Source organism: Haliotis rubra, unplaced genomic scaffold (assembly GCF_003918875.1).
Source record: "Haliotis rubra isolate DU_JTF1 unplaced genomic scaffold, ASM391887v1 Scf98, whole genome shotgun sequence".
Lineage (NCBI taxonomy): Eukaryota > Metazoa > Mollusca > Gastropoda > Lepetellida > Haliotidae > Haliotis > Haliotis rubra.
In genome coordinates this window covers 956215-983542 of record NW_025767723.1, presented here as the reverse complement: position 1 = coordinate 983542, position 27328 = coordinate 956215, and the positions used below count along the sequence as shown (strand labels likewise).

At 41.0% G+C, this 27328-nt stretch overlaps 1 protein-coding gene across 1 annotated transcript; it reads right to left on the bottom strand.

The window, feature by feature from the left end:
• On the bottom strand, positions 1–24000 carry LOC124265443 (limbic system-associated membrane protein-like). Its single transcript, XM_046700235.1, has 4 exons — positions 23914–24000; positions 1486–1586; positions 695–899; positions 1–170 (listed from the first exon to the last, which is right to left on the bottom strand). Exons 1-4 carry the CDS (start codon positions 23963–23965, stop codon positions 136–138), a joined length of 393 nt encoding a protein of 130 aa, XP_046556191.1. The 5' UTR covers positions 23966–24000; the 3' UTR covers positions 1–135.
• Positions 24001–27328: the final 3328 nt, after the last annotated feature.

Here is a 27328-nt window from a genome sequence, read left to right as displayed (position 1 = left end):
TAGCCTTTGACTGTCACTTTATTTTTCACATGACACGAAATACACGCAGCTCCTGACCAAGGAAAGGACAGATGTGTCCTCTTCTTCTGCTCCAATGTTCCATACTCCTTCTTCCTTTATATCATCTCTCTCAAGCTAATCCGATGATGTAGGCTTGCCCAAATCCGTTCCTTAAAAACGACAACATATCAGGGTGTAAGTATACACTAATGAAGCATAAGACTTTGTTGATAACAACGTTTTTATTGCATAGAGCGACAATTCTTACATGACTACAACCAAGTGATGAGACGTATATAAACATACTACATGTATATTGTGACGACGATCAGATTAACATTAGCAACAGCATGTAATTGATGACAAGTGGCACATAGGGACGAATGGTGCTACATATCATCAGCGTAGAAAGTAGTAATGAACCTATAGACTATATATATTAGCACCCCATAAGCTTGTCATTTACTTTTCTAATACTTTATCCCTCCTGATTTCGGGTTTCAAGGCCTCATCCAATTATGTACCACTTGTTATCAATAACATGCTGTATCTCATCCATCTTTTGAATGATATTATCTTATCCTGTATATCCCATCCGAATTGTTTCAACGTGACACAGAATCTTCATGTCGTTGCAATTGTACAATGGAGTTTTTCTTACGATTGTGGACAGGGTTTTGTCGTTTGTTGTTACCTGTTACAACCAGCTCCACGGGCATCACTCTCACTGGAATAGTGTTTATCTGACACGTGTACTGCCCCTGGTCATTTTGGGTCACATATCTTATGTGGAGGTTCCATTCGTCTATGGAAGGTCTCCCCACGGATACGCGTCGGTCGTCAATAATTCGCCTCTCCTCAAAAGTCAATAAAGTGGAGTCTCCATCCGTCCAAACCGTCTAAAATTAATAAATATGTAGAGAAAAAATTTAAAATAAAAAACAATGAAAGACCATAACCATCTGTGTGTTCATGCTTGTGCTATCTAAGGGTGGGGAGTTGAGCTTAACAAATGTGTGTTTGCGTGCGCGCGTGCGTGCGTGTGTGGGTCCGTGTGTGTGTGTATGCGCGTGTGTGGGGAGATTCTGGTATGCAGCATGAGCATGCCCTCTGCTCCCGTCAATCCCCTCAAGCTACAGTACTGACAATACCATAGTTCATACATATTACATATTACCCACTAATGGTGCTGGCAAGTATATTTTTATAGAGGTGTGAAGGGATGGGCGTTTTGAAACAACTGGTAACTTTGAATCACTGACCGAAAAGGTTGGGTGATTGACTGTGTCATGCCGCAGAAGCGCTCTTTCAGGTAAGCACGGAGAGACTGAAAAAGTTATGTCTCTAAGAAATACCTCAGCCTCCAAAACCCACCCTATACTAGCCGGTCTCTATACCCCATCACTCCGTTACTGACTATTATGACCCACATAATATTCGGCATGAAATTGCTTTACTGTCCACTGCTTTGTTATTTTGGTTTACCTTGTAACGTCCCTTAAACTTGATTTTACATGGTAGTATTGCTGTTTCGCCCTCCCGAACAGTCACCGTGCTAGTGGAGGTCGAGGTCTCGGGCTCTGGGCCTGCAAGAAGAGATGAATTGCTCTTACAGACATTCAGACTTCCTTGAAGTACCTTTCACAAAGTGAATTGCTTAATGAATTATACCTATTTTAAATATGAATGATTATGATAGAGCGCCTCCCAGAAACTAGACTATAAATAATACAAGATAAGCTCAAGGTTAGAATGACTGGGCAATTCTGGATTTCCTCAACCTGAAGTTTAGAACTGTTCTAGGCTTCATTTGAGTGTGAACTTTTATTCTAACTTGCTATTTTCAATAAGGCGTCTATATTTCTGGGAGTAAATATCAGTGTAAGATTATGAGTGGGTGAAGCAATGCAGTTTGCAGTCACGTACCAACAGCCCGTACAACATGGGGTCCAGCCCCGGCCAGTTTGACCACGACAATGTCACGTCGACTGCCAAGTCACTCAGTATGTCGAGCATCCTTTCCTATTCCCTGTTATTTGACGTCACAAACAGCATTATAAGGACTATGGTATGACTCGTCGAGTGATTGCACAGGACCAAAAGCCGGATAGTAAACCATTGAAATGATCGTAAATACAGTAGGAAATACATGCCATGACCGGATTTACGTATGTTTTCAGATATTTCCTAACTTAGGGCATATATTTCATATGAATCTATACCTTTGAAACATATGCTCATCGTACATTTTCGTATGCACAAGCACCTTGTTCATGTATGCCCTGACCGGATTGTCAGGGATTTCCAAACATGAATTGCAAAACAGATACCCCGGTAAATACATGATCATACAGTATTTCCAATGCATTCCTTTGAATTTCAATGGGTGCTGAAATTTCCGATTTCGTTCTAAGTTTACTCGGGTTGGAAACATGTGAATTTACTTAGGTGGGGAAACACATGTAAATTTTCAAATTTGCAAATATTTACACACCTTAGATATTTATGTATCATACCGGATTTCAGGGGTATGTATATGAACGGTTCATACACCTTCATGTTACCTGTACTCAAGCAAGATGATCGTATATATCCATCATGTGAATTATTTGGTTCATGTAATTTCATTTTCACACATTTTAATACGTTTGAAATCAACGTTCACATGACTTCAATATTCTTATCACCAAAAGAGCCTGACAAAGAAAGCAGTATTACGCAAGCTAACACGCCTTATCAAGCTGCACTCGCTCTTGCTACCAGTGTCAGTTACGCCTTGTCTGTGGTGATGGCAAATTTTGTGAGGTGCATGATTCGGGGGATTAAAAGGTTCAGTGGTAAACCAAGGGCGATGCGTTGCCCCTTTGTCCTCGCAAGTGTCGCTAGCTGTCCCAATGGAATAGCACTTTGTCTCTCTTGGAGCACAGCCAAATATGCTACACGAATCAACTCGTAATTTCTTAAGTCTGTTCAGCTCGCGCATCACTACTGTAAAATATTTTGTGGCAGTACATAATTGGAATATTATAGCCTGCATGAGACCTTCCTTAATAGTCTCACAGTGCCTGAACAATGTTATTTCGCCATTCGCTCAGTCTTTGCTGTAATAACGCCATACATAAACTTTAAAGTTGTCCACATTTGTTTCACTAACGCAAAAGTATACGATAACAAACAATGCCATATCAAATTATATATTCTGAGGGACATGAAATGAAAAATTGTTTATATTGTGTAGCGATTATGACCGGATAGCGCAGGCGGGTGCGTTCTCTTTATATATCATAGGCATGTTGGATCTCTGTGCCTTTTGTGAAATTCGTCTATATTGTCCTATTTAAATTGACGATCCATAACTCAGATTGCGAGTAAATATCACGTAAGTAATTGTGATGTCGCATTGCTGTAAGTTTCCCTGTCGGAGAAGTCATTCTCACAAGATATATATCCCTTGTTTGGAGTAGATCTATGGCTATTACGCCCCAGTGTTGCTAAACATCTTGTAGGCCTTTAGTCTGACACAGACGCAGACCTCGCATGTTCAAATTCAGATCTGACAGGGGCTGAAAATATCATTCCGACATGAATACAATATCTCAGTGTTTTCCTAAGTAAATGGAGAGCTTTCTACAACATTGGAAATAACTGTATCATTGTCCTTCTGATATTTCCCCGAACGAAAGCTCTACCCATTTAGGGTACAATGTGTAAGTTACGGAATTGTAGGGTATAGTCTTAAGACTTTTCTACTTTGACCAGGATTCTTCGAACTTGTAACAGTCGTTTGAGAAAATCAAACGAGAAAAGGGTAGTGCACAATGTATCTGACGGACGTGTTTGGAGAATGTTCGAAGAACTTTATAAATACAATGATAGAAATACCGGTTGTGTTTAAAACGTACCCTCAATCTGATAGCCAGAGGGATTATTGTGAAAGATCGCAGTATGTATCATCATAAACGAGCCAAGATAAAAGTACATGTCATTCATCCCCACATTATATCCCTTTTATAGACACGGGACATCGTTGTTACAGGTAGGGCAAACTCTTTCTTCTAAAGTGTCTGCCGGTTTCACGCTACATACTTGTGTTCAGATTATCGAGAAAACTAGCGACGCAAGTTCTCCTCCATCACACCAGAGACCACATAATCTATCATATGGCCTTTGATCACACATATAATTGATTATTACCCACGTGGTCAACGTATGGGTAGTTGCATACTAATCTCGTACGTCACACGAGTGTCGTATGGCGTTGACCTGTGTCCTAACGACTTGACCTGAAATTCTAACGATTTGATTGGATAACCGATGACCTCTCAATCAGGTCACATTTTGACGTTACTATTTTTTCATTCATAACTAACACGTGAATTCATTCATTCTACGACTTAAATGCATTGTGGGAATGTAAACATCGCGAACGTTGCCGTGTCGCTGTGTAATTGTGAGTCGAACTGAGACATTATATCCGTCGAAAAAAATAAACGCAATGTTTCCACCAGTGATGTTAGCCGAATGTAGCAACTGCAAACCCCAAAACGGGGTGCTACGGAGTAGTTTACTGTAGGAGGCTGTACGAGGCGATGACAACTGAAATGAATCGTGACGTCGGTTACTAAGGCAGTGACGTCTTTACAGTGTGACGTCATGCAAATATTGTACTACAGTACAAAACTCTTCCGCAACCTCTTTATGAAACCGGTTTCGATTTGAAACCAAAATATTAACAAAAATACACTATTTTGTCAATTTAATGCATGTAAGACGTGCGTAATAAATAAAACACCACATTTCATACTAATTATACGAAACTCGTGACATTCCTATGTGATATGACCGAGCTTTCAGATACCATAGGAAGGACACTCGTTTTGTATATTTCGTATGTAATGAGACCTCGTGTAGTATTCTCTATATAGATACCCAGTGTTTATTGATAGCGATGAGGCAACTTATCAAATTTTTACGGCCGACAGTATCATCTGCATTACTCTCTTACATAAGGTGAAATATCACAGGGTTGTTATAGTAACGATAATTTGGCATACTATTTATTGTGTTATTCTTTAATCTACGATTAGAATTTAAATACGTTTTGACGTGAGCATGTTAAGAAAAGAGAAGCTGTAAAACAAAATGTATTGTGATCGAACCTATAGGCTTTTGTAAAAGCGAGGATCAAGCTACCTACATAAAAACCTGTTTTCGTGATAAATATCTGCTAATCCTTGGCACGATTCCAAACATATCATGGGCATGTGTTTGTGAAGCACAATCAAAAAGAGATGTTACAAGGCGTCCATGCCGCGTCAACAACACATGCAAACAGGGGCGTAGCTACCATTATAAAAAACAGCTCGAGCTTACACATGATCTTTGCTAAAAAATAATCTTTCTTCTAATTCTTGCCAGAAATACCTACAAATACGTTCCATTTGAAAAGTGGAAATCCCTCAATGAATCATACTGACTACAATATTCTTTGATTAAAGCATTACCATGTACAGTAAACAGGTTATTCTTCATATCATAACTTTCAGTGATGATTGTTTTTCCATCGACAGGTATGAGGATGTTTTGTTACAGTTTTGATTATATGTGAATCATCACTGAAATGCAGTTGTTTATTTTTCATTTGTTTATCAAATTATTTTAGAAAAAACACCAAATACTCGATGTATGGTATTGTATCAATGCAGCAGACATGTGTAAACTATGCCCAAACATATTTGTATAAGAGGAAATCACATTTCAATTTCCATGGTGGTAAGACTTCCGTCCGTACCACCCCTTAATTTTGACGATGAGGAAACTTTCTTTGAGTGGCATGTTTAGAAGTAGACTATGTCTTTCAGTATGTTCAGTTACAATAAACAAATCACGTTAAAACTCATCCTTATCAGATGAGGAATATATACAGTATGTATTCAGGTGATATGAATTGGCTAGAATGAAATTTAAGGGGGCATACGGGCGGAAGTCTTTCCACAATATTTTGAAGCTATTGAAATCATCAAACGTCTTCAGGTCTCATAAAAAATTAAAGTTGGGCAAGCCCTCAATACCACCTAAATATAAGGCTTTGCAGCCCATAGGGCTTACACGAAAAAAATGGCTTGCTACGCGCCTGGCAAACGCACGAGAATTGCAATACGGGCCTCTAACCACTGATTCTCCGTGACCTGGAGACACATGTGACTGAGCGTATGTTGGGACGTCGTCTGTCATACAGACCCTGAAGCAAATATATCCAAGCCCACGCAAGTCTACAATATATCGCAAGTCTAGATTTTCACAGCTTCAGGAGAAGGTCTCAGGGCTCCTTTTCATTATTTTATATTTTTTTTACTATGAACTTTTTTTCTGTACAATATGTTCATATCAGGGACTAGTTGTTAATCTAGTTCTGACGGGTAGAAGACAAAAGTCAAAATGGATACTAGGGCTGTTACATTTTATTATACATATACATTCGTCCTTGTCTCGGTATAAATGTATATTTTCCACCAAATGTACCTATCGGAGGATATCGAAATCTAGGTTAAACTATTTGAATCATATTTACAATTAAAAGACCCAAACAATGGTTTGTTGTCCAAATTTTTGGTTTTCCTTAGTCACAGAACGATAGTTTTTCCCCTTCCGTCTCTAGGAAAACTCACTGCAGGGTTGGGTTATGGAGTGCCATACCAAACACCCACAGCTGGCGGGACCAACATCTCCAGTAACATTTACATCTGCCAACGCTTAATTCGCAAGTGGTGAGGCAATAAGCTAATGAGGCTAAGATTCCTGTACCATGTTTGTGAAATATCTATGATGCTTTATATGAAGTCTATCATCTAAGCAAGTCTAGCTATGTATGACGTTAAGTCACTGCTTTAAGAAAGGCTCCTTTAGAATTTTATTTGGTAAATACATGTATTAGTATTTTCATCATATTGGAAAATACATAGGCTAACGCTCAGTGTCTGAATATATATAATTTGGATAGCAACAAACAAACCCATTTAAATTGAAAAGGAGCCCCAGGCAGACACCAGATTCATTCCGGCTAGCCATGACAGTTAGCTATAGATATGTTTACTTTGTAACCCGACCCCCAAAGTGAGTTAGGTTTCTTGCAGATGTTAACAGACCCTGGCCCTGAGGAGATCTAGACTTGCTTCATTTAAGGCTTTAACATTGCAGAGAGGGCTTGGCAGTAGGGGAAATAATGTGGACCAGGGACTGTGAGACAGACTAAGCAGTAAGGAAAATAATGTGGTTCAGGGACTGTGAGACACACTAAGCAGTAAGGAAAATAATGTGGTTCAGGGACTGTGAGACAGACTAGAAAATGCATGGCAACCTACACTTCATTGTGACTATGATTAAGGCATCATTTCAAAACACAAGGGTTATTTCCCTTGCGTTAACTCTAGCTCAAGGTGGTGTTATGCTGTCTGGAAATATGTCCTTTTTGTAATGCCTTGGTTGCACATATGATAAGTGATAATGTACATATGATGTTTTTGAAGGATAATCTCAGCTGATTAATACTTTACACGTGTTTCCCCCCACTTTTTTCCATACCCGTAAACGTTAATTTTCCATATATATGTCTGTAAGAAAATACTGTAAAGTAATGGGATGGCTGAATTTGGCCACCTGAGGTAGTGACCACAGAACTCTGGTTATACTGCATTGAGAGAGGACAGAGCTTAGCAGGCTTGTCATTTAAACCTTTATCTATTGTTTGTGGAATGTGATTTTATAATTGAAGATGCTGCCTGCACCTGTAGCCCCGATATAGACTGTTAGTCTGTGAATCTTCCAAATTACTTCGTCTCTTTTTTTCAATTGAAATTAAGATCTTTGACTTTTATCAAAATAATATATTTTCAGTCTTAATGTGCCTATGTCGGAAATCAACCACCGATTTTTTACCTGACAGACGAACGCTTTAACCACGAGCGTACCCCATCATTCCTTGATACTGTTAAAGAATATACATTGGTGCATTTATTATACATTCAAGATTGAACCCAGTTTTGTCACCATATCACTCAGTTTTTATGTTAGTGACATGATCTGCACACCGATCATTTAAAAAGTGGAATATAAATAATGATTGTTTGCGATCTTTATCAAATTAAGTTTTCCATTGATCTAGTAATTTTCAGTTTCTATTTCCTCGAAATTCTGTACGAAGGTACTTTTAACAGTTTCACCCAATAACAGTAAAGCATACAGGTAATACGTTTCGTTACTTTGATAGATCAACAAGTACACATTATATTCCATAATATTGAGATACCAAAATGATTAACATAATTATATAATGTATAACAAATTAGACAGCAATAAGCAAAAGCAAGAAAGAAAACGCATGAACAACATAATGCTGTCAAGTAGTAAGCTTTCAATAATTATCGAAACTGCTTAGTTGTGAGCTAATTTCAATCACTACAATTTTCTATAGTCTACCCAAGAGATGGAAACAAAATAGGTCTATTCTGAAAATTATGAGCTAACTGCAATCGCTACAATTTTCTTTAGTCTACCCAAGAGGTGGAAACAAAATATGTCTACAGTATATTCCGTCGGGTAACTGAAATTTGAGAATACGTCTGTATGAAATAATACCTGTATTCCGAATCAAAAAGAGGTCATACCAAGTATGTGCATGTTCACACATTTACAACAGTAATTTACACCGAGAATCATTAATAAATGATTGTAATCATCGTTTATGCAAGTATAGATAATGAAATTTGTTCAGTTATGATCAGTCGGATAACTCATACAAGTGAGCACTAAAATTCGGGACCTACCGGTTCATGTCTGTGTGAACACATCTGTCTGTGTTTTATTGTAATTAGCAGTGTCTCCTTGTATAGCATATATAAGAAGTGTACCTAAGGTCAGTTATTTAAACTGTTATGTAATTTCCATTACAAAAAGTATAAACGATATTACCTACTGGTCAGAAAGACTTATCAGTACCCCAGCACCGACCCACCGCCACCACCCCACCCTAGGCCTACCCCATGCCACACCCCTCGCACACACACACACTCCCTAACATACATATCGCTCTGGCCCATAGTCCCGCTATTTGAACCTGTTAAACAGACACCATGTGTAGTAGTAGATACAATAGTGGTCCGAGACCAAGTCCAACAAAAGCCTCTGCAAAGCTTTATTTCACAAATAAAGCTATTGTCAGGCCCTTAGATTTCACCCACCATTGTCTACTACTTTTTAACCCCCAGTTAACTTCCCGGCCCCACGTGACAAAATAGTGTCGCTATGACCATGAACTAGCACTTGACACTATGTCGCGTTGACCTCGATGAAACAGTTGAAGGTGAATTGCCTATGATCTCTTTGGTGTTCGTAATAAAGGCTTGCTGGGCTTTCCATACCCCCTGTTCTATGTACTTTCTTTTTTTTCGTCCGCGCTGATAGCACACTTACGAGACTTGGACTGGATTCCTTGTTTCATCTTAAGGTACTTGTCAAGTTCAGAGAAGATTGAACGAAATTCCTCCTCTGAGATCTTAGTGTCAGTGAGTGCTCTAGAATTACGTTCACTTACCGTGTTCAGCTTTGCTTCGGCTAGAACCCTGATCTCATCATGTTTCAACGCTTTACGGTGCAGTCTGCGGGATACAACCTTAAACGTCAACCCTACCACCCCTACAACCCCAGCTGTTATCTAAATGCTTAGCACTATAGGTGTGGCCACGATGGTGGCTAACAACCCAACACCTGCCCCTCCTTGTCCCATGCTGGTTGTTGTAAGGGCAGTATCAGCCCCATCCACGATATTGAAAGCTCTATGGTACTTCTTACATAGTGCTTTCTGCGTGTTGTGGTCCTGTTCTAGTTGGCGTTTTACATCGCAAAACTGTCTCAAGCGGAATCCGTCCACAGTCTCCAGTGTCTTCGCGACTTCCTCTACCACTGGGTATGGACCCATCCTGTGTGCATATAATATATCTTATGAGATATTTTTTAATTGGGCTTCAGTTAATAGTCAATCAATGTACTTGAGGATTATAAGGCCTAGATACCTACGCAGGGAAATAGGTGAGAGGCTAATAGTTAACACTGCAGCCGCACAAACCCCGTAGGAGATTGATAAAAGGCCTATATGGCCCGTTCGGGAGTCAGGTTGTATGACGACACAGTGACGTTGTTTGTCGATAAAGTAAGGGTGGTCCCTGGTCAGGGGAACCCAATATATTCTCACCCCGGGTAAAAATTGTAGTTCTATTGTATCAGACCGGGATGTTTTTGTGAGCAGGAATTCTATGATGAGTGTGAAGCCTGGTTTCACAGTGATAAGCCCTGATTGGGAATCGGGGCTGTCAAACCTTAACGGGACATCCCGGTCTGAAACATCTAACATGTTGCTCATGTGATCCAGTGTTAACCGAGGCCATATATCAACCCCCGGAATGACAACCCTGGGTAAGATACCGCTGTTCCTAATTTTGGTGATATACCCATCTTTGTTTATCGACATATAAGGCTCGCCAGGATGTTGACCACGCAAGCAAATTCAGACACCAACTGCAATGCCCCGTCTTGCACTCCCGGTTTACTCGATAGCATGTGGGCTGCCATACTGGCGACTGGGCTGATGACTACGCCACGTCTATGAGCCGGGACGTAAGCCACGAGCAGGGTTCCGTTGTTCACGACTTTGTTTAGGTAGTTGTCTTTGTTCTCCGTGAACACGTAGGGGGAGCCAAACCTAATATTGAGAAACCAGTCGCCTTTAGCGGGTAACAACACCCACTTGTCATCGTCAGTGAAGACGAGCGTATATGGCTTGGTTCGGGCGACGGTAGTGTTCTCAACATCTTCTATGTCAAACAGTTTATACCATCCATCTATCATCACCGGTGCGGACTAGGGTGTACCAAGTGTTGACGGCCGCTCCTGAGGTATCTACTATATCACCTAGGGTTCTACCGGAGGGGACTTCAACGCGTTTGTAAATGTTTTTTTTCAGTTGCAAATCATACAATTTACCATCTATTCCGGGGTCGTCGAATCCGCTTGTGTACCCGAGTTCGGAGATCAACGCATTGAAGCATTTTTTCAACCTCATTCCAGGGCCTTGTGCGCTAGTCACTTTATGTGCTGCGTTATGCTGAGGTATCCTATATTCACAGGATTATGATTTATATCTAACACCGATATTATCAGCTCCGGGATGTTACCCCGAGTTAACCTCTTATACTGCCGCGGTGAAAACGACTCGGTTCTGCCGTCGTTGTATTTCTCCGTTTTCACCGGTACGGCTCCCAGTATCGTGGAAGGGTGACCCCCTTGAATGTTGTCTGTTGTGCTCAGCTGACCGAGATGAATGCACAGCTCTCGGTATGGTACTATGTCGGGTAACTTTGTGCCTGTGATGGTAGTTGTTGGTTTTATCTCATCAGGCGGCATACCAAGTGTCCTCGCCAATGGCCGGCCGAGCCTCAAAGGGTTTATTCCGTTGTTGATTAACACCACTGTGCCATTTGAGTCATTCATCTTGAGTTCGGCTCCCAAGGGTTTGAAGACCTCATCGCTTAGCGAGCACACGCTGTAGTAGCCGTCGATTATCTGGTTGCGGGCGCCTCTGACGAACAGTTTATTGTTGCTTGTGTTGATGTTAATCCATCGCGGTAGGTAGGTGATATCGCAGAGTGCGACTTCCAGTTGACCCGACGTGTTATCGATCACGTGCATCAGCTGAACGGCCTCACCTCTCGTTATTCCTGGAAATGTTACGTACATGTAAGAGTATATATCCATTATATAATACTTTAATAAATGTACAAACCGGGAGTGTTTTACCCTAAAATGGACATAGATTTCCCACACATGAAGATCGTGGTCGCTGATGGGTTGTTTTTCGATGCCCAGTTTATAGATGTATTTGCTAGGTATAGGTTTTTTGTGACTAACGTTAAGGTAGTCCACGCTTGGTTCAACAACCTGATGCAGTTCTGGCAGAATCAACTCAACTTCGCCATCTGGTGTGCAACGACTGGGTGTGGCTTGACATTAACCGACACTCGGCGGGCCACTGAGTCAGTCTGTGTTCACGTTCCACGTGTACTACGAGGTCAGACGTATCCTCAAAGAGATCAGCGCCCCCCTCACACAGGACAAGGCGTGGGACGCAGTAAACAACCAGTACTATAGACGGGCCTACGAACGTATTTGCAACGAATTTAAGCTAGACCCAAAGACGGATTGGCGTTTGCCGGGGCCAAACCACGGGTTGGGTATCCCCATCGCTCACAATATGCCTATCGTGGATGCCAGCGAGAAGATGAAAGTATGGGGGTACAAGTCGTATCATCACCTCACAACAAACGAATGGGATGACCCTTACATGGCTTTCAACAAAAGCAAGGATTACCGAGTCTGGAGGTTCGAGCAGGGGCCAGCGGATGACTGGAAAAAGTTCATGTGGGACAAATCGAGAGGATTCACTCATGCTGGCATCGAACGCTTGAATGACTAGATTCGAACGTACGTGTGGGCCGTGCTTGGCGCTCAGAATCAAACGCATTCATCGGTGGACTGTTCAAGTGGACTGCTTACGAGGCGCAGAAACAGTTCGTTGTTTACGTTGAGGATGCTATCAATGCTCCAGTTGATCTCCCGAGTGCTATTCGACGCTACCAAGACGTATTGGAATACGCCCGGTCGAAAGTCGACTACGTGTTCGACGTGTGACTGTACATGGCTCCGAGCGATATGCAACTGAGAGTAAAAAAAGTGGTGGGTTACAACAACGAACTAGTCGTAGCCATGGCAGACCAAAAGTTGGGCGTCAACCCCGATGTTAACAGCCCCCAATTCCCGCCACCCACACAGTCACCAGGCAGAAGAACCCCAAGAGAGTAGCTGCCGGTAAAAAAGGTGGTCTAAGAGTAACACGTGGAGCCGGGCTCCACTTCTGTGGATTGCAGGTGCAACTGCTGCCATGGCTCTCTCATGGTTATATAATAAACAACCACCCAGGGAGGGTATCCCTCCCCCACAATTAGAGGTCAACCCACATATCATGTTATAAATATATATTTTTATATCATATACATAATGTCTGAGGGGAAAACGTTCGTCAACGATGCATACCACGCCACCGTGGTCGCCAGTCTAGCTGTAGGGTACGCTCGGTTGACCAAAATGGTGCTTAAACAACCGACTAGATTTCAACCTGCAGGATATGTGTGTGCTCATAATGAACCTGGGTATGGCGATGGCCACCAAGGACATCCTCGTAAAACAAGGGATCCTACCGGAGAAAATTATATGTAATTATATATAAGATGGCTGCGATCGCCACTCGTTTACTAACGCCCCGGCATTTTCCGGGAAAAACTACGGGAGTCGCACGTGGCTGAGATACAAGCTGAACGTAAGCACCACGACCTGACTGTGGAACGATTACAAGCAGCGCAAGCCGAGTACGCAAACAAACGTATACAGAAGATCGATTACAATAACGAACGACTACAGCGTGAGAACCAGGCCATTAAAACATTCCATGATGTCGACGACGCAGCAAGAGAATACTACTAACCGGTAAACAGCTAGAACCACTCCATAAGCCCACACTCTCTCAGTTTAACACCCATACCCCGGGGCAAAAGGACTGGGAACTGGTCTTTATCATGCTGGGTCTAGCAGCATGAGAACCATGCCGTTAAAACATTCCATGATGTCGACAACGCAGCGAGAGAATACTACCTACTAACCGGTAAACAGCTAGAACCACTCCATAAGCCCACACTCTCTCAGTTTTACACCCCTACCCCGGGGCAAAAGGACCGGGAACTGGTCTTTATCATGCTGGGTCTAGCAGCGACTGCGTTGGTTGTAAAACAATTAGACTAAGTACTCATATAAGTATACCAAAGATGATACCTGCCCCGTACCGATGTCAGTACATACTTATGGGGAAGACCGAGGCCTGCGGTAGGAGATGCAGGACTGAGGTGTACTGTTGTTTCCACATGGGAAGCCTGAACTACACGTGTTCTGTGTGTGGTATCGGGGTGAAAGGTCACTACTGCCTATGCAAAACTCACGGAGCAAACGTAGTCAGACATCATCTTATCTACGAGAAGAAAAAAGACTATAGAAAAGAACATAGGCGCTTCCTCAGGATAGAGGTGTAATTAGAGATTATTTACGAGTATAAAAATAATGAATAGCTGGCGAATTGAACATGTATCTATTACTGATGCCAAGCCTCTTATTATTAACAAACTCAAAGAATTGGGACACATCAACTGTCAAATGATGATTGTTGTAAATCAGGGTGTCTTCAGAGAGTATATTTTAACTGAAGCAGTTGATTTACATTCATATATCAGCGACATTCTGGAAATAATAAAAACGGGAATACGACACTGAGCCAATAATCGATACGGTTATTATTGAGGAACAAATTTCTTTAGTTACCTTCCCAGTGGCGAAATTAGAGATTGACCTAGTTATGTGTGTAAACAATGTCAAATACTCGGGAGCTCAAGCAGATTGCGGGGCAGCGAGGTGTAGTTGGTTACTCTCGAAGGAGGAAACCACAGTTGTTGAGATTACTTAACATACACCCCCCTCCCATGGTAAAACAACTAAAACTCCCAGGAAAAGAGCTAGGGTTGACGGGTTATTCCCACCTGGGGAGAGCCGGGTTAGTCGCATTATCATTACACGACCCTGTAGCAAAGCCCCACACTGTGAAACAACTCAAACAGGAGGCCCGCGAGTTGGGGTTAGTAGGTTATTCCTGTATGAGGAAACCACAGCTTGTAGAACTATTACAGCAGAATAGAGCTATTGACCTAGAGTTCATGTGCACTGAGCACGCTCTAGGTAACTATTTGAGAGGCTGGCACATGCATGTTGATAGGAACATAGACATCGCCGATATCAAGCCTCTAATCACTGATTAAGTCAATGAGGAACTAAACGATTTGGGAAGTATAAAGTTTCAAATCACAGTGAAAATGTCACTCGATAACCAGCAGGGGGGAACCCCAATGGGGTCATTGAGTACGTTCAGCCTTACTTCCGAAGTAAACAAGAAGTCGTGACTCATACCGAGACTATAGACGAGCCAATCGATATCAGTTTTCAGCAGATACGAGAATACCTAGAACGCTACACACACATGGGGTCCGGGTGGGTTGTTGATAAAATCGATAATGTCTACCTAGACATAGCTAACTACGTGCCATTCAGAGGGGGGTCGTACATAGACTTGTCCCCCTACTACAAAGCAAAACAGGCCATGGTCAACGTCAAGAATAGAGGAGACAATTGCCTGAGGGTAGCTACCAGGTCAGCCTTGTTTCCAGCTGACAATCATTCGGACAGGCTTTCTAGCTATCCCCAAGACAATGGGCTCAACTGGGATGGTATAGATCCCATATCCCAGATCACTAAAGTAGAAAAACAGAATAATATAGCTTATAACGCAGGCAACAAAATGATCATGCACAGGATCAGCCCATTGTTGGGGGATTCATGACCCAGCAAGGTGATAAGTATCACTACACGTGGATAAAACACCTCAGCAGGCTGTTGCACGACCAGTCGAAATACGATGGGAAAAAACACTTTTGCATACGATGCCTACATGGCTGATTTATTAGAATCCCACCGGGAGGATTGCCAAGATGTGGGGCAGACGGCCATACGAGTCGACATGCCTAAGGAAGGCGACAATATCTTAAAATTCGGCAACCACAAGAACCAGATGTCCGTGCCTTATGTCTCCTACGGCGACTTAGAAGCCTTGGTCAAACGCGTTGATGGTGGGGGTACCCCAGCCACACAAAAAACACAGGAGCACGAGGCCTGTGGGTTTGGATACATGGTCGTCCGATGTGATTGGGAAACGAAAGCTCCCGTAGTGTATAGGGGTCCCGACGCGGCTGAAAAGTTTCTAAAATGTTTGCAGGAGGAAGAGAAAAGTATCCCCAACAACATGGAGAGATACATCTCCTTCAGCTTGAATGGCCTGAGGTTCATCGACTCGGTTCAGTTCCTCCTGTCGTCACTTGACAGTCTGGTCAAGGCCAACAATACCTTCCCCATCACCGACCGATACACCGACGCCGAGACTCGACCCCTGCTGATGAGGAAGGGCGTGTACCCCTACGAGTACATTGATGGCTGGGCCAAGTTCGCCGAGACCCGACTACCCCCCATCAGACAATTTTACAGCAACCTGACCGACTCGACAATCACCCAAGATGATTACTCGCACGCGATTAAAGTATGGAATAAACTGGTCTGTAAGAATCTGGGTGACTACCATGACCTGTACTTGAGGACAGATGTACTCCTGCTAGCCGACGTGTTTGAGACGTTTAGGAGGACGTGTTTCAAGCAATATCAACTCGACCCCGCATGGTACTACACCAGCCCAGGTCTGTCGTGGGATGCATTGTTGAAAAAGACTGGAGTTAAGTTGGAATTGCTCACCGATTACGACATGCACCTGTTCATTGAGAAAGGCTTGCAAGGTGGGATTTCCATGGCAACCAAACGATACAAGAAAGCAAATAATCAATACATGAAGGGCTACGACCCGAGCAAGCCAATCAATCATATTCTCTACCTCGACGCCAACAACCTGTACGGCTTGGCCATGAGTCAGTTTTTACCCACAGGGGGGTTCGAATGGGTATCGTATGAGATTGATGTTATGAGCATCTCGCCGGATTCGAACAAAGGCTATATCCTCGAAGTGGACTTGGAATACCCCAAGGCATTACACACATCACACAACAGCTACCCCCTGGCCCCCGAACGTATGAGGGTTAACCCAGACTGGATATCTGAGTACCAACATAACTTGCTAGGTGGGCGGGTGGCAGACGTTGAAAAAGTAGTACCCAACTTAATGAATAAGACGAAGTACATCGTTCACTATCGCAACCTACAGCTGTACCTGTCGTTGGGTATGAGGCTGACCAAAATACACAGGGTGCTCATGATCGACCAGAGCCCCTGGATGGTGCCCTACATCAGAATGAACACGGACCAGCAAAAGCGGGCCACCAGTGAATTTGAGAGAAACCTCTACGAGCTCATGAACAACTCGGGGTTCGGTAAGACTATGGAGAACCTGAGGAAATGCGTGATCGTGAAACTGGTTCGGTCAAAAGAGGAAGACAAGCTCAGGAAACTGATAGCCAGTCCGGCATTCAACCGGAGCAAGATATTCACCGACGACCTGGTGGCCCTACACATGAAGAAAAGTCACATCAAATTCAACCGGCCTGTTTACGTGGGGATGAGCATCCTCGATTTATCCAAACACCTGATGTACGACTTTTACTACAACGAGCTCAAGAAACAGTACGGCGACAGGTGCGAAGTGCTGTACACTGACACGGAATCCCTGCTAATGGAGATTCGAACCAAGGACGTGTACGAGGACATGAAGAAACGCCTCGATTTGTATGACACCAGCGACTACCCCAAGGGCCATGCCATACACAGCACGGTAAATAAAAAGGTCGTAGGTAAGATGAAGGACGAGTGTGCTGGCACACCCATTGCCGAGTACATAGGCTTGAGGCCCAAGATGTACTTCATCCTGAAGTCCGACAATGGTGAGATCAGAAAGGCGAAGACCCGTACCTTCAGGCATAAAATGAACATGCTTAGAAGTGATGGGCATAGGATATACGGACTGACGATAAACAAGACGTCCCTGTCGCCGATGGATACACAGTGTTGGATAGCTATTGATGGGATCAACACGTACGCGTACGGGCATGAGAAATTGAACCAAGAACATAGGTGTATATCAAATCAAATCTTTATTTCTGATACTATGAGGCCACGGGCCTATGAGTACAAAAACACCTCATCGGTGCAGACTTGAAATAAAATGTTAACAATGAAAGCATGTATAATATATACAATCTTAATATGACAAAATTGATTTCCTTTTTTCGAATGCATAAAACAGATATTTAGCAGTATTCAAGGAAATGTCTTCATTTTGGGATGATAACAACGAATTAAATTTTAGTATATTGGAGAAAACATAGGTGTATATATGGTGGGATGTCACGGAACCAGAGAAAGTTTGAGGCTATTTACTACAGCCAGAGTGTGTTCTGGAAAGGAGCTAGCGCCGTACATAAGCTGGTAAAATGGCTCGAGTACCCCCAAACGAGGCCAAAGCGTGGCTTGAAAAACAAGCCCTGTGGCAGATCTATTTACCGGCACCACGCTACGTGCCTAGAAGGAAGTTCGGTATTAGCATACCCAATAGCGTTCACCAAGCCGACCTCCTGTTCCTACCCCACGATAAGAGGTACAAGTATGCCCTAACCGTCGTGGACGTGGCTAGTCGCTACAAGGAAGCCGAACCCTTGACCGCAAAAGACTCGGCCCAGGTAGCCAGCGGATTCGAACGCATGTACAAGCGCAGTCCGCTGACGTGGCCCACAGAGCTGCAAGTCGACCCCGGGGGGGAGTTCATGGGTGCCGTGTCACAACTGCTAGACAAACACAATACCAAGGTCAGGCATGGCACGGCCAGAGCCCATCGCAACCAAGCCATAGTCGAGAGATTCAATAGGGCTTTGGCTGAGTGCTTATTCGGGCATCAGTATGCGAGAGAAATGGCCAACCCGGGGAAATCATCTACTGAATGGGTAGTGCGGCTACCTCAGGTGGTGTCGGCCATCAACAGCGAAACCACTTGGCTCACTGGCAAGAAACCAGCCGACGCTATCAAACTAAAATCAATAGTGGCTGAGTCGGCTGCACCAATGCATGGGAAGGAGAAACAGATACCAGATAGGGCCCTAGCGAGGTACCTCTACCAGCCGGGGGAACACGAAGGGTATAGTCGTAAGCGAGCCACGGATCCAATATGGTCAGTCAAAACTTACAATATAGATAAAGTGGACATCAAAGACGACGAGCCGAACTTGTACTACTTGAGAGATGGGCCAGGGAGAGGTTTTGTTAGAGAGGAATTATTGATTATACCGTATGGTACAATGTTACCTCCTGTCAACACGTCATAGTGGCACAGTAGTGCCACGTGTGACACTATTGTGTCACGTGGGGCTGGGAAGTTAACTGGGGGTTAAAAAGTAGTAGACAATGGAGGGTGAGATCTAAGGGCCTGACAAAAGCTTTATAGCTTTGCAGAGGCTTTTGTTTGACTTGGTCTCGGACCGCTATTGTATCTACTACTTGTGTTTGTCAAGAAAGACACGCACGTTGTTAGTGGTGCTCAGTCATGGGTATCACTTCGCCATGTGTTTCTAATTATCTCAGTACATTATGGCGTGGTCGGATGCGCTTACGAACCCAGTGGGACAGTTACATTACAGAACCATTGAAATACATGTTAAAGTAGTGCTAATCTTGTAACACTATATTTATCCATTTCCAACCATTTACGCATGTACTAAATACATGACAAACTTAACCCTGGTCATACGAGATTTCAAGGGTATTGAAATGCATGTCCTACAATCACAGCATTTACATATGTTACACATGTTAGGAAACACATGGAAACAATGGCGAGATTTACACACCTGTGGAACACATGTAAATGCAGAGTTGAATGTTCGTTTATTTTAACACCCCTTTAAACGTGTGTAAATCTGACGGCCAGATGATACGTAGATTTCAAACGTTGTTCATATGGCCGCCGGATGAAACAAGGACTTAATGACGTTCGCAAAGGACAAGGTATGATAAAAGCCCTTATTGGCCCACAAAATTTCATGATATTCAAAGTTCTACAACATGATAATTTTAGCATAAAAAATGCTAAATGAATTGTTGAAATTACCTCCATATGTTTTTTTTATGTTTTAGTGCTGTTTTTTCCCTCTTTGAAGACCTCAAAATTAACCTATTTTACAATATCTTCGAAAAACCTGCATTTTCATATTTTCAGAGTGATAAAAAAGTGTGAGCAAAAGCTTGACCCATCCCAAGTTTTTCACCACACATGAAGAGAGTAAATTAGAATGCACTCCTAAAAATTGTGGTGGGTCACGCTTTTGCTCATATCAAAATGTTTAAAAAAGTACATTTTTTCTGTTGTATGAAATTGCCCCATACAACATCTCAAAAATAAACATTGGCGTAAAGTAATATCTCTGAAAACTATCTGTCACATTTACACAACTATAGCATGATTCATTACTATTTTGAATGTTTTAGAGCACTAAAATGAACTTATCAAACATGTTTATTAAACAGTTTCAATATCGTAAGGGACTCTCAAGGCTGATTACTTTGAGGTAAACAAGGGTAGTTTTTTGGAGACCCTGTTGATCACTGCTGGAAAAATAAGAAGACATCAGAAGATTTTTCAAAATATGATCAGGCAGCATTCTAAAGGTGAGAATCTTTGTAATTATGCTAGAATTTTTTCATATTTGTTCTATCATCTGTTTAGCAAACCCCTCTGTGTCACCTGTCACTGTCAAATAACACTGGCATTCCACTGGATGTAACAGTGTATAAACATACACATTTTAACAAAAATAATGTACCTTGATGTTTTCTAGGATATATCAGGCTACATTTAATATTGTTAGAATAAGAACATTGTATCAAGGTCTAGCAGATTATGAAAAGCAAGCAGACGTCAAGTGACACATTGTTGCAAAGTGTATATATAAGCTTAAAGTGACAAATAATAACAGTAGAATCTGTAGCCTAGTGGTTACAGTGATGGCTTCTCAATTTTTTTTCTGTTATCAGACATTCAGGTTCAAATCCTAATTGTTTTTTCTTTTCTTCTATTTTTTTTCAAAAGTTAAGTTAAACATTGTAAATTGGCTGACAAAACTTGTGCACATGAAATACAAATTTTGTAAAAATATTTCTTAAGTTTGGTAATGTAAGTTACACTGTTCAAACAAACTTGAATTAACATCATGTAAATCTTGTTTAAGCCTGAAGACACTGACTTTTCCACTTTGTTCCCACACAATAAAGAACCTGTAGAAGGTAAGCATTGTTTCAAAATGTTAGTATGGTAATTTCTTTAAGTAAATATTTACAAACTGTCCAGAGCTGTTAATTAGTGGTGCACTGATCAAACAAATAATTAGTTTATGGATATTTTGTGGGCTGCCAGTCAATTACCGATAACCAAATCACATAATCAATTAAAGCGTTCACTATTTCTTCTTAAAAATATGTTTACAGAATCAATGACTATTGGTTTCAATTGTCATATTAAAACTGAGGACTGATTACCTTTGTTTTCAAGTGCTCTAACAGTTGTTTTTATCTTATATCTATAATTGATCAAAAAGTGGCCTCAACAATTGATTATGCTTTTGGAGGTCAATTCCCTTCCCTATATAACTATCCTATTGACATGTTTAGCATTAGAAAAATTACAAAGCACCAATTTCTTGAACATAATGATAATTCTTTTATGATTTCAAATATTTGTTTTCAGATAAGAGAAATTTGCTTGGACTGATTTCAGGAGTGTCATTTCATGAAGATGACAACTTAAAACTTGAGGTGGAAGGTAAGAATAATGTGAGTGCTAAAAAATAACCAATATTTTTTCTTCAATTTTCTTATTTAATGTGACAGAATTTCAGAAATACTGATGTCTCAGTGGTGATTAAATCTGCAGAAGCATTCAAGGCCAGACTACTGACATTTGAAAATAAATAAGTAATGTTACTCTTGTATAGATTTATAATATCAAAGTTTTAAAACAGGATTTTCTTTTGATATAAAGTCATCTGTTTTTCAGTTGAGAGAAGATCTGGGTATGGCAGACACCAAGACAATATGCCTGTTTCCAGCAACTCTAGTGATACACGGTTGAATGCTGCAGTTGTTGACAGTGATTCAGAAACTGATTCAGAGATTGATGACCATGTGGATGAAGAGTGAAAGTGGATGTTTTATATATATTTGCAGTGAATGAGTTGTGAATAATTACTTTTTGAAGATTTTTGAATACTGACTTTTAACACTTACTTGGTGTCAAAATCAAGCTGTGCCAAGAATGTAATTTCACCTGAAATAGGCCCCTTTGAGGTCAAGACCTGTGCTTTTTAGTGCAACATGATTGGTTATTATAACAACATGTTGAGAATGAGATGTTTACGGTATATATTTGCAAGAATGTTGTAAATACTGACTTTTAACACTTACATGGTGTTAAATCAAGCTGTGCCAAGAATGTAATTTCACCCAAAATGGCCCCCTTTCAGGTCAAGACCTGTGATATTTAGGGAAGCATGGTTGGTTATTGTAATAACATGTTGTGAATGAGATGTTTACTGTATATTTGCTAAAACCGGTTGTAAATACTGACTTTTAACACTTACATGGTGTTAAATCAAGCTGTGCCAAGAATGTAATTTCACCTGAAATAGGCCCCTTTGAGGTCAAGACCTGTGATTTTTAGTGCAACATGATTGGTTATTGTAATAACATGTTATGAATGAGATGTTTACTGTATATTTGCTAAAACCGGTTGTGAATACTGACTTTTAACACTTACTTGTTAAAATCAAGCTGTGCCCAAAATGTAATTAGACCTAAAATGGGCCCCCTGTGATTTTTCGTGGGACATGATTGGTTATCATAAGTACATATTGTAAAATTGACCTATAGTTTATGTTTGCAAAGAAAGTGGTCAATAATGTGCTTTTTGTAATCAATTGGCAAGTAATTGAATTACTGTCCACAATGTATTGCAACCCTAATTGGGCCCCTTGAAGTTAAAACCGTGTGATTGATGTTGACATGTTTCTTCTTCATGAATACCTGTTGCAAAACTGATACAGTTTGTATGTAAATAAACTAATAGTTGTATATAAGTCATTATGGCACACTGATATTTAAGATTTCTTCTTATTTTTTCATGGGAACTGATAAAACCCATTTTTGGCCCCTCTGCATTGAAATTATGGCCTCAGATCATTTAAAAAATAGCTTTTTTATGCAAAGCCATCTTGTCTCTAAACAAATAACATGTGTTCAGCCAATTCTGTTTGTGGGCCAAAACCCACCCTTATCATACCTTGTCCTTTGGCTAATACAGTCATTTTGTCTGGTGTTGGCAAGAGATATGTTGCATGCTTAGTGCAACAAACATGAGGTTCCGGAGCTCATTACTAACCCACAGAAACCACAAGATGAAGACGGTATTCAGTGTGTGTGTGTGTGTGTGTGTGTGTGTGTGTGTGTGTGTGTGTGTGTGTGTGTGTGTGTGTGTGTGTGTGTGTGTGTGTGTGTGTGTGTGTCTGTGTGTCTGTGTGTCTGTGTCTGTGTGTGTGTGTCTGTGTGTCTGTGCATGCGGTCAATTAACCCCCACACGATAATATATCTGACAGGCCTATTCGCGCGTACCATTGTGGAGAAAGGGGTAGCACGACCAGTACAATGAACATTTAGACAACATTCATAAATCCTCTCTACCTGACACAGACATAACAGATCGGTAGACATTGGTAGGCGATGGCATGATACCAACTCTTAGAACAGTAAGGGATTCACGATGTAGAAGCAGCACAGATTAGTCTCATGATTCAGACTCATAAATTCAAACTGGCTTCAAACCGGTTCGTTTAAGGTTTAGTTTAAGATAACTTTTTGTCATATGCAATGTCAGGTTGCTGGACAACCACCACATAATTATGTTGTATATGCCAAAAGCTTTCGTAAAATTATATTACATTACATGAAATAATCGGAAATAGAGATTAAATGTACTTCGTGACACAAGGAGATATTTTATACTTTGAAATAATCCTTGAACCTATGACCATTAATCATATATATATTTACTTTCAAACAGTCAGTATATTCAGTACATACATTAGTACATAACCATTTCAATATATTCTAAATAACACTAACCTTGACAAAAGACCAGTCCGATCAAAAACATGAATGTCCAGTATATCTTCATCCTTCCACACCAACAGGGGGTCGCCAGTATGTGCACAGAAAATTATTACATCTCAGTGGGAAACGATAGCTGAGACTTAGGTCATGGAAATTAACGTTTGGCCCTGTTCTAATGTCACAGGCGTATCTATCCAATTTAGATAGCAAATACAGAATACGATTGTGTTGTGTTAAGGACTGCTTTGGAAAGTACTCAACAAAAAAAAGAAACTTAACATCCACATATTTTGTACTCTTTGGTGGGCTTAATTCTAGATAATACGGGACGGTTGGGTAGCCTAGTGGTTAAAGCATTGGCTCGTCACGCCGAAGACCCGGGTTCGAATCCCCACATGGGTACAATTTGTGAAGCCCATTTCTGGTGTCCCCCACCGTGATGTTGCTGGAATATTGCTAAAAGCGGCGTAAAAACAAACTCAGTCAGTCAGTCTAGATAATACATCGTTGCAGTTTCGCTACTCCATGGGCTGGGCTCATCAGACAATCTGCACAGTTTGAGGGTCCTTATGCAACAGACAGGCACCGTTTTATATCTGAAGTCACACTAAATTGAATTCACAACAGGGTTCGTATTCTTCGGAACAGGTTTGAAACCTCCACCAGCAGACACTTCTTCAGGGGGAGAGTGTCAACACAGACATTCAGGAATTGGCTAATAACCTCAGAACCATGCACAGAGTCTCTACACAGGAACGTCACGTACATAGAGAATACTACACGAGGTCTCATTGCATACGAATAATACGAAACGAGTGTCCTTCCTATGGTATCTGACCAAGCGAAAGCGAGGTCAGAAACCATAAGGAGGTCACTTAAAGCGAGGTCAGAAACCATAGGAAGGTCACGTAAAGCGAGGTCAGAAACCATAGGAAGGTCACGAGTTTCGTATAATTCGTATGTAATGAGACCTCGTGTGGTATTTTATTTATTACCCACGTCTTACATGCATTAAATTGTCAAAATAGCGTATTTTTGTTACTGTTATTGTTTTGAACCGAAACCGGTTTCATAAAGATCTTGCGGAAGAATTTTGCTCTGTAGTACACTTTTGCCACTCTCCTACTCAGAGTTCCATGGTTTACAGTTATGACGTCACGATGCTAATACCTCTGTCACAATGGTATCAGACCTTGCTTGACACGTGGAAAGCTGAGAATCATCACACTTCGTAGGCAGTTTCTATCACTTTTGATTACCCATACGGGGGAGGATGTCCCGAGTAATATCTTTTTGATATTTGCACAGTATGCAATTTAGTGATTCTCGACGTTGATTGGTTGATCGTATATTTGTACATTTTCATTGGATACCGGAACTGCTTTCACACCCTACGTTCATTCATAAAGTTTCATCGATTCATTGATAAATTGACATTAAGTAATGTAATCACACATTCCGAGATCTAAAAAAAAGCCATTATGGTTAAAGAATATGAATATTCTTTCTATTAGACGTTATTATTTTGGAATAAAATTGCGTTATAAATAGTAGTCTTTTTAAATTATATAATCTTTAAAAAAAACCAAAACAATCGTTTGCATTGTTTATAAACAAACATGGCCGCCGTTAGGCTAACCCCGATCAAGGTCACTTACCTAGTTAAAGTTGACGGTGACCAAATAGGAAGAGTGATAAGAATTTTACAGCCCTTGAATTCCCAAAACCTGTTTGTTGTTGAAACTGAATTCGGGGAAATAGAAACAGCAAGATACCGACTAAAGATGTTATCTGAAAGTGTAACAAGTAAGTCGGACACGGCGTCCATGCCATCGAACCAGAAAACAGCTAGTTTCTTACCGGAATCAGTGCTAAATGTTCTTCTTCAAGATGACTTTTATATCCATGCATTCCTAATTAATCTGAGAGGTTGGTCCCAGTAGCCGATGCAGAGATTGACACATTTCATAGACTCGGATTCCGACTAGAGTTATCCTTCTTGGAACTGCTGTACTCTACTTAAAGATGAGAGTGTAACACGCCTTCCACAGAACAAAATGTTGTTTAATCTTCAAACGTGTTGAGTTTCTTGACAGAAAACATTTTCTAGATGTATTCGTGGGATGGTTGTCTTTTAGATTTCCCAACTTTTAACCGTTGACTTTCCCAAAACTTGACAGGTTTTTGCCAGAGTGTGTTTCAACACTACACCGTCACCCGTCGCCAGAAAACACGTCAGTCGTGAATGAACGATGTTCCGTCACACTGACTTGATCGAATTAATGTTTAGCTCGTATTAAGTTCAATGATATATTTAAAAGATCATTTTTATCATATTAACAAATGTTAATTAATTATTCCAGGCATAATAATTTTGTTGTATTTTAAAGCGATTTTATGATGTACTTTTTCCATAGCGTAGTATGTTATTACCACTGGAGAAGTTAGGTTTAATACGCGCATGAATACGAATCAGCTGTTTAAGGTCACAAGTCCTGTCTCCGGGTGTTTTTTATTTCGTGGTTCTTCCTTTTAAATTACATTATGGGTAATAAATAGAATAACCAACGAGGTACGAGTGATTACGGGAAAAGGCTCGGCACTGTGAACATTATTTCAACTCGGGCATATTTCCCGTAATCACTCGTACCTCGTTAGTTATTCTCTAATTATTACCCATACGGGTGAGGAGATCCCGTGTAATATCTTTTTGATATTTGCACAGTATGCAATTTAGTGATTCTCGACGTTAATTGGCTGATCGTATATTTGTACATTTTCATTGGATACCGGAACTACTTTCACACCCTACGTTCATTCATAAAGTTTCATCGATTCATTGATAAATTGACATTAAGTAATGTAATCACACATTCCGAGATCTAAAAAAAAAACATTATGGTTAAAGAATATAAATATTCTTTCTATTAGACGTTATTATTTTGGAATAAAATTGCGTTATAAATAGTAGTCTTTTTAAATTATATAATCTTTAAAAAAAACCAAAACAATCGTTTGCATTGTTTATAAACAAACATGGCCGCCGTTAGGCTAACCCCGATCAAGGTCACTTACCTAGTTAAAGTTGACGGTGACCAAATAGGAAGAATGATAAGAATTTTACAGCCCTTGAATTCCCAAAACCTGTTTGTTGTTGAAACTGAATTCGGGGAAATAGAAACAGCAAGATACCGACTAAAGATGTTATCTGAAGGTGTGACAAATAAGTCGGACACGGCGTCCATGCCATCGAACCAGAAAACAGCTAGTTTCTTACCGGAAACAGTGCTAAATGTTCTTCTTTTTATATCCACGCATTCCTAATTAATCTGAGAGGTTGGTCCCAGTAGCCGATGCAGAGATTGACACATTTCATAGACTCAGATTCCAACTAAAGTTACCCTTCTTGGAACTGCTGTACTCTACT

Coding starts and splice junctions, on each gene's coding strand:
- LOC124265443 (XM_046700235.1), bottom strand. CDS start 23,965: ATGAAGATATACTGGACATTCATGTTTTTGATCGGACTGGTCTTTTGT. Junction 900..1,485: donor AGTTTAAGGGACGTTACAAG/GTAAACCAAAAT, acceptor TATTAATTTTAG/ACGGTTTGGACGGATGGAGA. Junction 171..694: donor CGTGGAGCTGGTTGTAACAG/GTAACAACAAAC, acceptor GTCGTTTTTAAG/GAACGGATTTGGGCAAGCCT.